Source organism: Gavialis gangeticus, unplaced genomic scaffold, assembly GCF_001723915.1.
Source record: "Gavialis gangeticus isolate Ggan-Ray unplaced genomic scaffold, GavGan_comp1, whole genome shotgun sequence".
Taxonomy (NCBI): Eukaryota; Metazoa; Chordata; order Crocodylia; family Gavialidae; genus Gavialis; species Gavialis gangeticus.
Genome location: NW_017728998.1, coordinates 46941480 through 46955916, shown reverse-complemented (window position 1 = coordinate 46955916; position 14437 = coordinate 46941480). Strand labels below are relative to the sequence as shown.

General features: G+C 44.8%; 1 protein-coding gene across 2 annotated transcripts in view; it reads left to right on the top strand.

Moving 5' to 3' along the window:
- Nucleotides 1-390: 390 nt before the first annotated feature.
- Nucleotides 391-14437, top strand: part of CTCF (CCCTC-binding factor) — a 34671-nt gene continuing 20624 nt past the window's right edge. Inside the window, exons 1-5 of one of the 2 annotated variants that reach the window (XM_019505859.1) lie at nt 391-536; nt 7962-8754; nt 9399-9569; nt 10355-10488; nt 12871-12991. In XM_019505859.1, the coding sequence (XP_019361404.1) occupies nt 528-536; nt 7962-8754; nt 9399-9569; nt 10355-10488; nt 12871-12991 (1228 nt within the window). In that variant the 5' untranslated portion in view covers nt 391-527. The remainder of the gene's footprint in view (nt 537-7961; nt 8755-9398; nt 9570-10354; nt 10489-12870; nt 12992-14437) is intronic. The other variant, XM_019505858.1, reaches the window with a different exon arrangement.

Here is a 14437-nt window from a genome sequence, read left to right as displayed (position 1 = left end):
AAAATCTTTTAAAAGACTGTGTTTAACCAGGAAGACATGCAACATTTCTGTTCAGCAAGAATTTGAACCCCAATTGAGGCAGGAAACAGTAACCGTATGAAAAGTTCTGAGAGCCATTTTGTTTTGCGGTGTTGTGCCAAAAGAGAACAATATTGCTGTTTTTCTTTTTCTTTGGGCACCTACAGATAAGCATAAAGTATATTGCAAAATTAATGAAATGATGCAGTAATTGCTGTAAAGATAAATGTTATAAATGTGTCTAGCCTGATTCGGGTCACTTACCTCATGAACACTCAACGTGAATAAAAGCTAGTGAATTATTTAGGCAGTATTCCTGTACCTTTTAAAATAATTTTTCTTTCTGTATCTGCTGCCATAATAAATATGCTTATCAAGAAGTGCAATTTGTTTTGTTCTGTTTTGTTTTCTTAGCTCAGTGGTGCCAGCATCTTGAGTGAGAGGAATGAAGAGGGCCACGGTCAGAGCATGAGAGTGAGATAGAAATTTGAAGAAGCCTGGGAAGGGATATGTGGACAGTAAGTGTGGCTGGCTAAAATATATGGGTGGGATTTGATACAACAGGCAATTAAAATTCTCACTACAACGTGGATTCCATTTTTTTAGAGTTCTGGTTTTGGGGTGGGAGAGGTTGGGGGTGTATATGCCAAGCAGGTAGAGCGAAGCTCCTGCCCTACCCATCATGACACTGGACAGCTGGGATCTAGGAAAAAAAACTTAAATCCCTTCGTACAGTTGTGTTTTAATACAATACAAGATGGTTAAAGGTGACCCCAAACCTGCTGGGGAAATACAGATGCAAAGAAAAGTTAATCTAAGTGTAAAGCTGTGTAGTTTAGGTAGTAATTAGGAATTAATTCATGTGACTCAGTGTGAGCAGTCACCAGAGTGGAGTAATGTCCTGAAATTTTAAAATGCCAAGTAATCTGGATTAGAAAAGTTGAATGTATATGCATAACATTTTCAGGTATACTACCTATACTTTGATACAACATCCTTGTGTAGACAGGAAGTTAGTTTCTTTTGACAGACCCTACCTATAGGTGCCTAATTACATATGTAAGTGTGGACAGTCCCCTCATTAGGATGCAAGCAACTGGAAAAACAATGGAAAGTATTTCCTATTCAGCATATAGTTGTAATATAACCGTGAGTTCGAACTTTGATTTAAGGGTTTCCCTTTACCTTGAATCACTGTTGTACTGACAGATGTACAGAATTTCCATTTTATGTTCAAGTTCTCCAGCTTTCTCAACTTCTGAGCTGCTATGGGCTGTCCAGGGCCAAGGGGAAGTAAGCAGAAGTTGGAGAAGGCAGTGGGAGCCTGGAGATCCTAGTAGGAGCGGGAGTAATGGGGTGAAGGGGAGGGGTGCCCATACAGGAGTCTGCAGGCCACAAGTTAACTGCTCACATGCTGCAATTTGGACAGCCCTATCTTAGAGAATCCTTGTACAGTCTAGTTGAGGTGGCTTCCTATGCTTTAGTTTTGGAAGCTGTTCCTGTTTCAAGTTGATTGCTGTTAGTGTCAAGTTACTGGTTTGTTTGTTTTTTTTTTACCCTTTATCTCTTGCAGAAAAGACTGCATAGCTTTTTTCTTGTGACACTTCACAATATTTATTTGCCACTATATGTGATAGCTTACAGGGTCTGTACAAACATTAGGTTTGCCATTAGAGGAAAGATCAATTGTCTATAGTTTGACATTTTTACTGATAATAAATATGATGTGTTCTTTCATACTGAAACTGTTACCACTTGTTCATTTGTCATGACACTGACAAAGTTCGCTAGGCTTTAAAGGCAAATGGGATAAATAGTCCATGTTCTTCTATTGTTGAAATGTTCAGCACAAAGTGCTTGAAATTTATGTCATTGTTTGCTAATTGGGTGCTTAAGCAACTGTACTTACTGCTATTAGTATTTCTTTTACCTCTCCCTGCTAGCCCTTCCTAGCAGCAATAGAAATTTCATATGCCTTCATTCTGTCACAGCGAAACTTCACAGCACCGTGCAGTTAGCTAGGATTTTGCATGTCAATTTCAAATTTGCTGGAGGAAAGGTATTTGGAAGGATTGATTTATAAAGAGCTTGTACTGTTTAAGTCAGAAGTTTTGTCATTGATTTATTTGGGTCTGGAGCAGAGGTGCAGAATACATAGACTTTCCATGATTTGAAGCTCTGGCATATTTCCACTTGCATTATTAACACCAGGAACTGAACTTTAGAATGGAATGAATTGTAAATACATTGGCGTGAAAGCCTTAAAACTTTAAAAGGGATGTATGTAGGCCAGGTGTGGGCAAAATGCAGCCTGCGGGCTGGATATGGCCCACCAGGCCATTCTCTCTGGTGCGTAGGGCCCCTAAAAAATTTAGAAAATTAATATTTATCTGTCCCTGGCTGCCTGTCATGCGGCTCTCGATGGCTTGCCAAAACTCAGTAAGTGGCCCTCCACCTGAAATAATTGCCTGCCTTGATGTAATGTAATGACATGAGCCATACAGTCAGAAGTACTAGTTTTGTGGGTAGTATTTACATCTGTGTACAAGGGAGAGGCATTGCCAGTGATAGGCATGTCAGTTTAGAGGTGTCCTAATTACTAAGGCAAAACTTAAGCCAGGTCTGCACTATAAGGTTCTCTGTTATGCCACGTTATGATCAGCTGTGCTTGATTTCTCTTTACTGGTTACCAATCATTTTATACTTTTTATTTCATTTACATAAAGCAGTCCTAGTCTTTTCAGCTTGTCTTCTGATGGAGTTACTTGTCCACTCATTTTTGTCACTGGTCATTTTACCCCATTCTGTTTCTACTAATATCCTTTTGTGATGAGCAGGGATCCTGGTTTTCCCTAATTAAAATATACCAAATTCTTTACTAAAAACCCCAAAATCAGTGATTTAAAATTAAAGCCCTGCCCACAGCCTGTGCAGCCTTGGTAGTGCCCCTCACCCCCCAGCCCTGCCAGAGGGGGCCTCCAGCTGCCAGTGGCTAGCAGCTTCTCTGCATGACTCTGCTGTTCCCTGCTGCCCTGCTTCTCTCCCCTGGGGCCTCTGAAGCCCAGCAGGGACAACCTGGCATGGCAGGCATTGGCAGAGCCAGGTAGGGATCTCACCGCTGCTTGCCCTGCACTGCCCCAGTGACATGCCTCCTACGTGCAGGGCTGCAGTGAGGGCAGCGGTGTGGGACTGCTTCCCTCAAAGCAGGGGCAGGGGGCGCATCGTCGGGACAGTGGGGGGCAAACAGCAGTGAAGAGATCCCTGTGCAGCCCCGCTGGGCTGAGCCGTCCCTAGGGGTGTGCGAGGCCCAGGGGGGTATCAGCTTCTGCAGAACCCGGGGGGTGGGGGGCAGGGTAAGCAAGTGGCTGGAGCACAGAGCCCTGTACGGCACTGTCTGCAGGGGCGCCTAAAGTATGGGGCCCTGGGTGGTTGCCCTGATTTACATGCCCATGGCGCCCCCCTGCTGCCGCCAGGCTCCAGGGGCCCTGGGAGAGGGAAGCAGGGCAGGAGCCTGAGCCCACAGCCTGTGCCTGCCCTGGGTACAGGTCTGGGGGGCACTGATCCCACCTGCCCCACTTGGAGTGTGCGTGGCAGCAGGGAGCTGGCCTTCCCCTCCCCCAGATGAGCCACCTATGGCCCCATCGTACTTCCCGCTGGGGCCCTGCATTGTGACTGCAAGCCTCACCTGGCTGGGCAGCATCCTCAGCCCTGCCTAGCTCCCTCTCCCCTTTAAGAGGAGGCTTGACATCTGCCTGGCTGGGGTTATTTGAGCCGGGTTCTTCTCTCCTGCCTGGGGCAGGGGTCCGGACCTGGTGATCTACAAGGTCCCTTCTGACCCTACTTCTATGAACCCTCACCACGCTTACGTGCTGGAGCTGCTCTGCAGGCTGCCTGGGGCCATGTGCGTGTCCATACATGTAGTGCCCCCTGTCTCTGTGCCCTCCTCCTGCTTCCTCCCATCTTCCTGCAGGCTGGAACTCTGCCAGCCTGAAGGACACTCATTGCAAAACGGCAAAATTAGCGGGTTTCTCTTGTAAAATGAGAAATCCGCATTTGCCTCTGGTGAAAGGTAAAATCCACAGTTTACTCTGTTATTCCTTGGGGAACAGAAAACCTGGATCTCTGGTGATGAGGGACCATCGATTTCTTATAATATTTTTTGCATTATTGCCCCTAATTCGATTACTTAGGCCTCCGAATGTTATTTGTTCATTTTGATTGCTCTGGCACCCTGCGTTTTCCACAGTGCTGCCCAGATCTTTCCTGAGTTTTTTATAGTTGACTTAGAACCTTACAGTATGTCAGTGGTTCAGATTATTCTTTTTGGTTTGGATTACCTTGGATTTGTCAGCATCTGGTTTCTTCTGGTCTCATTACTTGTTTATCTATTTTTATTAGGTCCTCCCTGATGTACCTTTCAGTCTTTCCTGTTGACCAAGTTAAATAGATTGTCATCTGCTAACTTCTTCAACATACTGCTCCTTACGTTTTTCCAAGTAATTTTTATATGAATATATGTTAACAAAAATTATGCAAAAACTAATTTGAACTTTATGCTAAATTGAAAACTGACCATTAACTTTTCTCTTTGTTTTCTTGCTCTACCTGGTTACTAGTTTGGGACTGCTTTATTTTCATTTAGTAATTTAAATTTTTACAAAAGCTGTTGAAAAACTGTTTTCTATTTTTATATATAGTTTTGTTAATATGCTCAAAGAATCCCAATAGAATTGAGGAATGTTATTTTCCTATACAGAATCTGTACTGATGTATCCCTATCATGTAACTTCGTTCCTTTGTGTACAGATGGGAAAGATTTCTAGTGCAACAGATATTCCGCTCCTGAAAGCAGTAAGTGCCACATTACTATCAGGAGTCTGTGGACTGATTTACGTGACTGATGTAAACCTATATCCCACTACAGTGCAGTATAATAATGCAATTCAGAAATACAATTTTATTGACCCAAGAGGTTGTCTTCCATTCTTCTGTCCTTCCCTTCATCTTATCCTTCTCTTATTTTATTCTTTCACTTTCATCCTTTTGTCTTCTTCCTTTGTCTTCCTATCATGCTGTTCTTCTCTGGGCTCTTTATTCATAATCAGTTCTCTCTGTCTTCTCTCTATCTTGCTGCTAGGATTTTGGGTACCCAAGGGGTGCCACCTTCTCTTCTCTACGACCTATTCTCTTTCAAGATGATTTCAGCTAGAAAACAGGTTGTGTTTTGCAGTTAGTTAAAGAAAAAAACTGTGTTCTGATCCTTTGAAGGATGCCAGTCAGTTGGCTACTCTTGTAAATCTTGTATGCTTGGCCGTTTGCCTATAGGAATTTAGGGTCCATGGGAAGCTAACTGGTGTTAGAAAGGATCTGCTGGAGCAGTGAAAGGTACTGCACATAAAACAGTAGATCATTATTTTTGGTATTTTAGTGCCACCTGGAGGTTGGAGCTGCTGGTTGCAAACAACATTATATTGTCAGAGATTTCACTTTGTTAGGTAAACCCTTGAACTAACTTCAGTGTTGGAGCATGCAGTTCTCACAAAAAGGCAGTTCTTAGAATGCTTACAATCTCTCTCGTGAGTGCCAAGCAGAATGCCTTCACATGCCATGCACATGTGCCAGAGGTTGCCTACCCCTGTGCTAAAATAGACTTGGATGTGGAGAATCTTGAAAGGGTCCAGAGAAGGGCCCCAAGAATGATGAAAGGCCTGGAGGACAAACCTTATGAGAAAAGACTGTACAGGCTGGGGAAAAGAAGGCTGCGGGTGGACGTGGTAGCCATCTAAGTATGTATGGGGTGAATATCTGGAGCTGGGAGAAAAACTGTTCACTAAGGCGCCCCAGGGGAGAACAAGGAGCAATGGCCATAAACTGTTAAAGGATGGTTTCAGGTTGGATGCAAGGAAGAACTTTATGGTAAGGGTGACCAGAATCTGGAATAGACCTCCCAAGGAGGTGGTACAGTCCCCAACCTTGGAAGTCTTCAAGAGGAGACTTGGGGGGGCACTCAATGATCTTTCCATCCCTTAATTTCTATGATTTAGGATTCTTTCAATACTGAAGCATGCCTTATCATCTGCTACTATGTAAATAATACCTCTCCATGATTCTGCAGTGGTAAGTGTAGTAAAATTGTTCCAGCCTTTATAAGGTTAGTTCTTTATATGAAATTAGAATCATAAAATCATAGAAAATTAGGGTTGGAAAGGACCTCAGGTATTCATCTAGTCCCGCCACCTGCTCCAAGCAGGATCATCCCCAACTAGATCATCCCAGCCAAGGCGTTGTCTAGCCAGGTTTTAAAAACCTCCAAGGATGGATATTCTACCACCTCCATGGGTAAACTGTTCTAGTGGTTTACTACCCTCCTAGTGAGAGAATTTTTCCTAATACCCAACCTAAACTTCCCTTGCTGCAACTTGAGACCACTGCTCCTTGTTCTATCATCCACCACCACTGAGAACAGTTTAGCTCCAACAAGTCACTTGAATTTAGTGGTTTGTTGCCCCAGCAGTAAAATGGACTTCTGTGTATTCTACCAAAAGGGAAAGGGGAGTTTCAGCAGGAAATGCAGGAAGAGTTGTCAATTTGTCTGATTTTGTAGTTTACATGAATTTTTCTAAAGGAAGCCTCTCTGGTTCAGAGGTGGATGAGGAAAATGTTTTTCTCACTGTGCCTTTTACTGTGTGCTGTTAGGGGGCAGTAGTTTCTTTTTTCCAAATAATGGTGATTTCATAAACCTTACTGTTTCTGTCCTTGACAGAGTCCAGTGCCCATAGCTGTTTTCCATAACTCACCAATGAAGGAAGCTAAGAGAGCCAAGTTCTAGCCTGCAAGTTCTTGTTGGGAACACTTTGGTGGGGCTCAGTGTGTGCATGTTACTGTGAATAGATCTCTGTGTAGGACATTTATATACCCTTTTCACTTTAGAGGCTGATTTAGCCCACTTAGCTTCTTTCATCACAGCTCCCTTGGTGGTGGGCTGGAAATGCTTTCAGCAGGGCCAGTGGGCCAGACCCAGAGGTGGGTCTTTTGGACTGTGAGAATTCCTGTGGGCCAGATGTGTAACACCCCAAATTATATTTTTGTTCTTGCTAAGCAGCATTCAGCCAGTAGAGGGCAACAGGCTCAAACATATGTGATTTGCATTCCACTGAAGTCAACATCCTAAAGCATTTTTTGCATGAATAGGAGCAGGATAGGGTGCCAGAATATCCACAGCAAATATAATTAAATGAATTTTATTTTAATCTTTCATATTTAATTTAAAATGCCATGTAAGTGTTTTTAATGACATCTGTTTGGAAAGTATTTAAGTTTTGTGAGCTAGAGGGAGACACAGAAACATGAAATAAACCAGATTTGGGTTACTCATCATTTTGAGTAACTTTTAGTTGCCTATAATTCTTAACCAGTTTACACTTTCTCCAAATCTATAGAAACTTTTAAACTTTTGTAATTTTAGGGACAGGTGAAACTTTCCAAATATATACAGTGCTGCATAACAAACTGGGTACAAACATATAATTACTTTATTTTGATGTCTTCTAAAAAATATGGTCCAGCTTACTATGAGATTACTCAAAGCTATGTTGACTAAGGAACTACATGAGCAATAATTTATAAATAGTGAATAATACCAATGCATATCCTGCCTGTGGAATTTGCAGATTGTAAGAGAAAGAACTTCTGTTAGTGAAGTTGGTACAAAAATGTGCACATTTCAGTTTTGGCTCAATTGCTTTACATTTTAAAACCATGCTAGTAACATGAAATCAAGATAACCTAAATTATAAAATTTTGTTTGGTTTCTGTGTTTGGCCATTAGTGAATGTGTCACTTTTGCCTAGCCGCTTGCCTTCTATTTGATCATCTAGCCTATCAGTTTTCTACTTTTCATGGTCACTAAGTAGTTCCTGTAAATACTTTTTTTGTTTCTGCAGGAGGAAGGTGAAATGGAAGGTGAGGCAGTTGAGGCTATTGTGGAGGAGTCTGAAACTTTCATTAAGGGAAAAGAAAGAAAAACCTATCAAAGACGCCGTGAAGGTGGACAGGAGGAGGATGTTTGTCATATCCCACCTAACCAAGCAGATGGGGGTGAAGTAGTGCAGGATGTCAGTAGTGGTGTGCAGATGGTGATGATGGAACAGCTGGATCCAACACTCCTTCAAATGAAGACTGAAGTAATGGAAGGCACTGTGCCTCAGGAAACAGAGGCTACTGTGGATGACACACAGATAATAACACTTCAGGTTGTTAATATGGAAGAACAGCCTATAAACATTGGTGAGCTTCAGCTTGTCCAAGTACCTGTTCCAGTGACTGTACCAGTTGCCACCACTTCTGTGGAAGAACTTCAGGGAGCGTATGAAAATGAGGTTTCAAAAGGAGGCCTACAAGAGGGAGAGCCTATGATCTGTCACACGCTCCCTTTACCAGAAGGTTTCCAGGTAGTGAAAGTAGGTGCAAATGGTGAGGTGGAGACACTGGAGCAAGGAGAACTTCAGCCACAGGAAGATCCCAATTGGCAGAAAGATCCAGACTATCAGCCACCAGCCAAAAAAACAAAGAAAACCAAAAAGAGCAAGCTTCGTTATACTGAGGAAGGCAAAGATGTGGATGTGTCTGTGTACGATTTTGAAGAGGAGCAGCAAGAGGGTTTGCTGTCTGAGGTCAATGCAGAAAAGGTGGTAGGCAACATGAAGCCCCCTAAACCAACAAAAATAAAAAAGAAAGGTATGTGGCTATTCTTTCCCTAGTCCTTTTACAATATAGATATCAAGAAAGGTGCATACAGTAGGTCTGAAAAAAGGAAGTCAAATGTGTTATTAAACTCCTTTGGAAATAAGGGCTTTACTTACTTTAAACAAAAGTGTTTACTAGAAACACTTTTGTAGCCCTACTGCAAAATAGCTGGGAGTCTGGTACTTTACCATTGTTGTTCCCAAATAAAGCTAACATAGGAAAGATTATATAATTTTTATACATTTCCCTGAATAATACATTAGCTTTCAAGATTTTATTTTTATATCAGAAAATAAAATTCAAGATATATTTTTTCTCTTTGGCAAATGATTTGACATCAGAAGAATACATCTTTGTTTTGTGTTTATAAATATAAATATTTTTTTAAATTATAGAACTACTCATTTTATCCTGTGAATAGCGTGGAGGAAGAAGTTGATTACTGATATACCAATTAAAATTCGAAGATAACAGTTTAATACTCTGTATGGCGAATCAGAATCTTGATTAGTTTTAGTTATTAAAGTTTCTGCTGTCTTTTAAGTGATGATAAGGAAATTAAAGATTTTTGGAACTTAAGTTATGTAATGCTGTGGAGCAGGTAGGTAGCTAAAGATGATTTGTTTTGTGGTCAGGTGTAAAAAAGACATTCCAGTGCGAGCTGTGCAGTTATACCTGTCCACGTCGTTCCAACTTGGACCGGCACATGAAAAGCCACACTGATGAAAGGCCACATAAGTGCCATCTCTGTGGCAGAGCTTTCCGGACAGTCACGTTGCTGAGGAACCACCTCAACACTCACACAGGTACTGTATGCACTGATAACATTGTTTTTGGAGATTTTTAGAGTTACAGTCCTGCTTTCTGTATGAAAATAAGAATGCTGTAGGCTCCTGTGGGATCACCCTGTAGGAAAGGAGTTACATAATGCTGTTTGTTTGTGATATGAACCAAATCAGATTTGCTTTTTTGCTATATTGGGCCAGTACACAACAATAGGACCTTAGTCAGTTTTATAGCAAACTTGTATTGAAGCTAACGGAAAGCTCCCCGTAATTTCTGTGGGAGATGGTTCAAGTTTATGGCTTGGGATGAGTTATTATCTGGTGATGCTGCTGCTCTTTGCAGGCAGGAAGGACAAGCGACCAAAGCAGAACAAACGGACCAGAGGCCAGAGATACTCAAGGAGAAGTGCAGGGTGGGGAGAGTAATAAAATGTTTTAAAAAGATATTTGGTACTTCCTTTTAGTATAACAACTTTACCTGTAGAAGGGCAGTAGGTAGTTAATTGAACCAGCAACCAGAATAAAGCGTGCCTCTTGTTCCTGTCCCATCCCTGGCAATGCGATTAAGTAGATGAAACTTTTCCTTATCCCTCGTTTCTTTACATACGCAGTCTTTGTAAATGACTGTTCAACTACTGTAGAAGATGTAATAAATTCTCATGTAGCCTATTTTTGCTATAGTCTCTCTCAATTTTTTTCCAAAATATGAAGCCCCAATTCTCAGTTTATAATGAGCAAAGCTAGCATGTACTTTTTTCCCCCCTCACTAACTTTCAGTATCTTCCTGTCTTGCAACAAATGTTTAGGTACTCGTCCTCACAAGTGCCCAGACTGCGACATGGCCTTTGTGACGAGTGGAGAGTTGGTTCGGCATCGTCGTTACAAACACACTCATGAGAAACCATTCAAATGTTCAATGTGTGACTATGCTAGTGTGGAGGTAAGTTTGGGTTTAACAACATAAGCAATCTTTCGTGTTGCAGGTAGAAAAACTCTGTTATTGTTACCATTACCATTATAAACTTGTTATTTTCAGGAGGTCATGCCTTGTCCATAAACTTCGCCCTGGGTAGAAACTTTTTTTTAAAAAACACTCTGTCCTTAAAATCAGGTTGGTATTTTTCAGTTAACGAGGACCTGGTTCTAGAATTTGCGCGCACAGGCTAGAACTTTCCAACTGTTTAGATTTAGATTAGACATTAGGAAAAATTTCTTTATGGTGCGGGTTGCCAAAATCTGGAATGGGATTCCAAGGGAGGTGGAGGTCTTTAAGAGGAGACTAGATAAGCACCTAGCTGGGGTCATCTGACCCCGACACTCTTTTCTACCCAGGGCAGGGGGTCGGATTCTGATTTACTGAGGTCCCTTCCAACCCTAAAAATCTATGAATATCTGTGAAATCTATGTTCTTCTGGGGACCCAGTATTGGCTTTTATTTAAAAATAACTTTTCAAGATTTAATTTGCTGACTTCCAGTGGAGGGGAGGGGTTAAATGCACTTCACTTAAATCTCAGAGTATCTCCACCCCCAGGGTTTTGTCAGCCTGTTCCTTAAGAATGAACTTCTGCTGCCAACCTGAGTGATAATTATTATTAGGGCTGTCAAGTAATCACTGTTAACGTGAAATTAACACAAAAACCAATTACCGTGCTAATTTTTCTAACACATTAATTGTGCACATGGTTTTGGAGCCTGTGGCCAGGCTCCTCTTCACTGCCGTCATCAGCATCTCCGGCAGGGCAATGATGGCAGTGCAGAGGAGCCAGTGGGCAGCCCAGGCTTCTTGGATTCCAGGGGCAGGACACACACGCACACAGGTAAGTCTGGTGGGATGTCAAACCTCATGGTGAGGGATGGAGTGGGTTGGAGCTGCAGGTGGCTCATCCCAGCAGGGAGGGTCTGGAGGGCATATCCCGCCCCAGATTTGTGTGCAGGGCGGAGACTGGCTGCCCACTACAAGCTGGAGCTCTGCTGCCTTTGCCCCAGGAGCTGTGCAATGCTGGATGAGTAGGAGGCACAGTATGGGTGGTGTGCAGCTCCCCAGGCAAAAGCAGCAGGGTACATGGTTGCAGTGGGCAGCCCACCTCTGCTCTGTGGACAAATCTGGGAGACATGCCTGCCAGGCCTCCCCCCAGGGCTGTGTGGAGCGGTGGTTCATACATAACATCAGTTTGGATGCTTTCAGGCATCCTACCTAATAGTGAATACTCACCACCTTGCCTTGAGGTGGCCAAGGGCACATTTAGTCAGCAGTTGCTACGGTGATTGAAATTTTTTTTTTTTTCTGGAGGTATAGATGCTCTGTGTGAGGCTTTATCATCCATAGAAAGGAAGGGGAGGAGGGGGCTGTTGGGGATAGGGGTTAGCCATTCCATTTATTTTGCTGGAAATAACAGTGAGAGCTTCTCCCCACCTTATCAGGGAGGCATGACTGGAATTATGGAAGATTGCAGCATTGGATCATCCATGCATGACACCCTTGCTGCTTATCTTGCATCTGCAGCACTTACTCTCTCCCAGCAGTCAGTACTTTTCTCCTATATCCAGAACTGGTTGTAGACAGCTTGCAGGTGCCCCAAAACAAGCTGTTCTGGATTTCTTCATCATCTACCAACTCAGTAACCTGCTGACAGCTTGCCACAAAGTTCCACTGTTTGCCTTCTTAAAACTTCAGTCACTTAACTTGCCTGTCAGTGTTCTGGAAGACCACTTCACAGCAGGCCAATCATGTAGGCAAGAACCATCCTATAATTGCAGGTTCAGCATCATAATGCCATGAATATTGCTAGAATTCAGAGGTGTTTGGCCTCTATCTTCAGGAGCTTGGGGTGGTAGACCTCTATTCTTGTACTTTTGCACTGAGAAATCCTCAGTGCCATCTTCCTGCGTGGTTTGTGACTAGCAAAAGTGAAGACCTGAAACTGGGTCCTTTGGACTCAGACTCCTAGAAGGTATGGCAAATCCTATCATAGGAAGTCTCAAAGCTGAGCCACAAGCAACACTGGGCTCCTGGTCTTCTCCCCCCAGTGACTAGCAGTGAGGTGCCATACTAGTCACTGACTGCATGAGCTCTAAGCTGGTATGACTGGGGTATTAACTGCATATCTGTCCATGATTATCTCAGTAGAATCTTAAATTATCATATAAACCTTTTTATACCAGTTCAAGAGTTTGTCTATCCAAACTCTTTAAGCCAACAGAGTACTTCAGGTTGCATGTGAAGGGTTTTGATCGTTTGTGTGAATTGCTGAATTTCTTGGCTTGTATTGTCTTAAAACTTTGACTTGCCAAACTAACACTAGCTCCATTCTTGGCTTTCAGGTCAGCAAGTTGAAACGCCACATTCGCTCTCATACTGGAGAGCGTCCATTCCAGTGTAGCTTGTGCAGCTATGCCAGCAGAGATACTTACAAACTGAAGAGGCACATGAGAACCCACTCTGGTATTGATTCCATACTTTTAATATCCTTTTTGTTTCAGCATAGAGGTTCAGGGATTCTCATGTGTATTAGAGTTCTCAGCGGGTGTTACTCTGCATTAGGCACAGTAAGGCTGCTACATGCTTATATGAAAAAGTTACGCAAACTCTGCCAATGAAGAAAATGCAGGAAGACTGATCAGCAGGGATCCTGGTTTTCCATTTCCCGTGGAAAAAGGAGAAAACCACGGATTTCCCATTTTTATCAGAGAAAATGTGGATTTTACCTTTTAGCAGAGAAACCCCTGGATTTCCCACCTTTGCAAAGAGCTCTGCAGAGTTCCAGCCTGCAGGAGCTGATTACAAAATGGGTGGGAAACCCCCAGGCCTGCCCGGAGGGGGAAAGGCAGGGCCTGAGGCTCTTAGTCAGTCCCAAGGCTTGCTTCAGGTTCACTTTCCTTCCTGTAAAGTTAGGTAAGTGGGGGGAAGCTGGGTGCGGGGAGCTGGCTGGGGGCTGAGGTGTTGGTAAAAGATATGGAGTGCCTGGCCGGCTGTAGGCCCAACTGGGCTTGGCACCTCCATGTGCGGCTTCCCTTAAGGGCCGATACCGCACCACGCCACTTCCATGTGCTGCCGGCCAGGCAGGCACTCCATGTGGGGCTTCACCAACACCTCCCCCTCCCTCAGCCCAGGTGGGCAGGCGGGTGGGGACGGAGCACGTTTAGGGGTGCAGCTGCAACGTCTCCCTCAGCGCCTTCCCATACTTTTCTTCTTTCCCAGGGGAGGGGGAGGGCCACGTGGCACACCACAGTGCCTCCCTGCCCCCCCCCCCCCCGAAAAGGGGGGGAAGGGGGGGGGGGGGGGCCCCGGGGCCCCCCCCCCCCCCGAAAAGGGGGGGAAGGGGGGGGGGGGGGGCCCCGGGGCCCCCCCCCCCCCCGAAAAGGGGGGGAAGGGGGGGGGGGGGGGCCCCGGGGCCCCCCCCCCCCCCGAAAAGGGGGGGAAGGGGGGGGGGGGGGGCCCCGGGGCCCCCCCCCCCCCCTTCAGCCCACTTTCAGGGCTGGGGTGGGGGTGAGGGCAGCAGTGCCCCTCTGTAGGCCGTACACGTGCTGCCCAGCCGGGGGGAGGGGTGGTTCTGATGTGGCAGTTGCTGCTGCCGTGCTGCTTTCCTGCAGCTGGTCACATGTCTGGCTCCACAGGCAAGTGACGCAGTAGCTGCGGTGGCGGCCACCACATGCAAACCCCAGCTCGCTGCAGGAGTTCTCCCCTAACCAGCAACACGTGGATGGGGGATGAGGGAAAGCAGCGCAGGGCACGGCAGTGGCGGCTGCGGTGCTGGCCGCCCTGTGCCAACCACCTTCCCCCACTTCCCCGAGCCCAGGCGGCGCATATGTGGCCCACAGAGGGGCACCACTGCCCTTGTCCCCCGGCCCTGCTCCTGGAAGCGGGCACGGAGAGTGAGCTGGGGTGGGG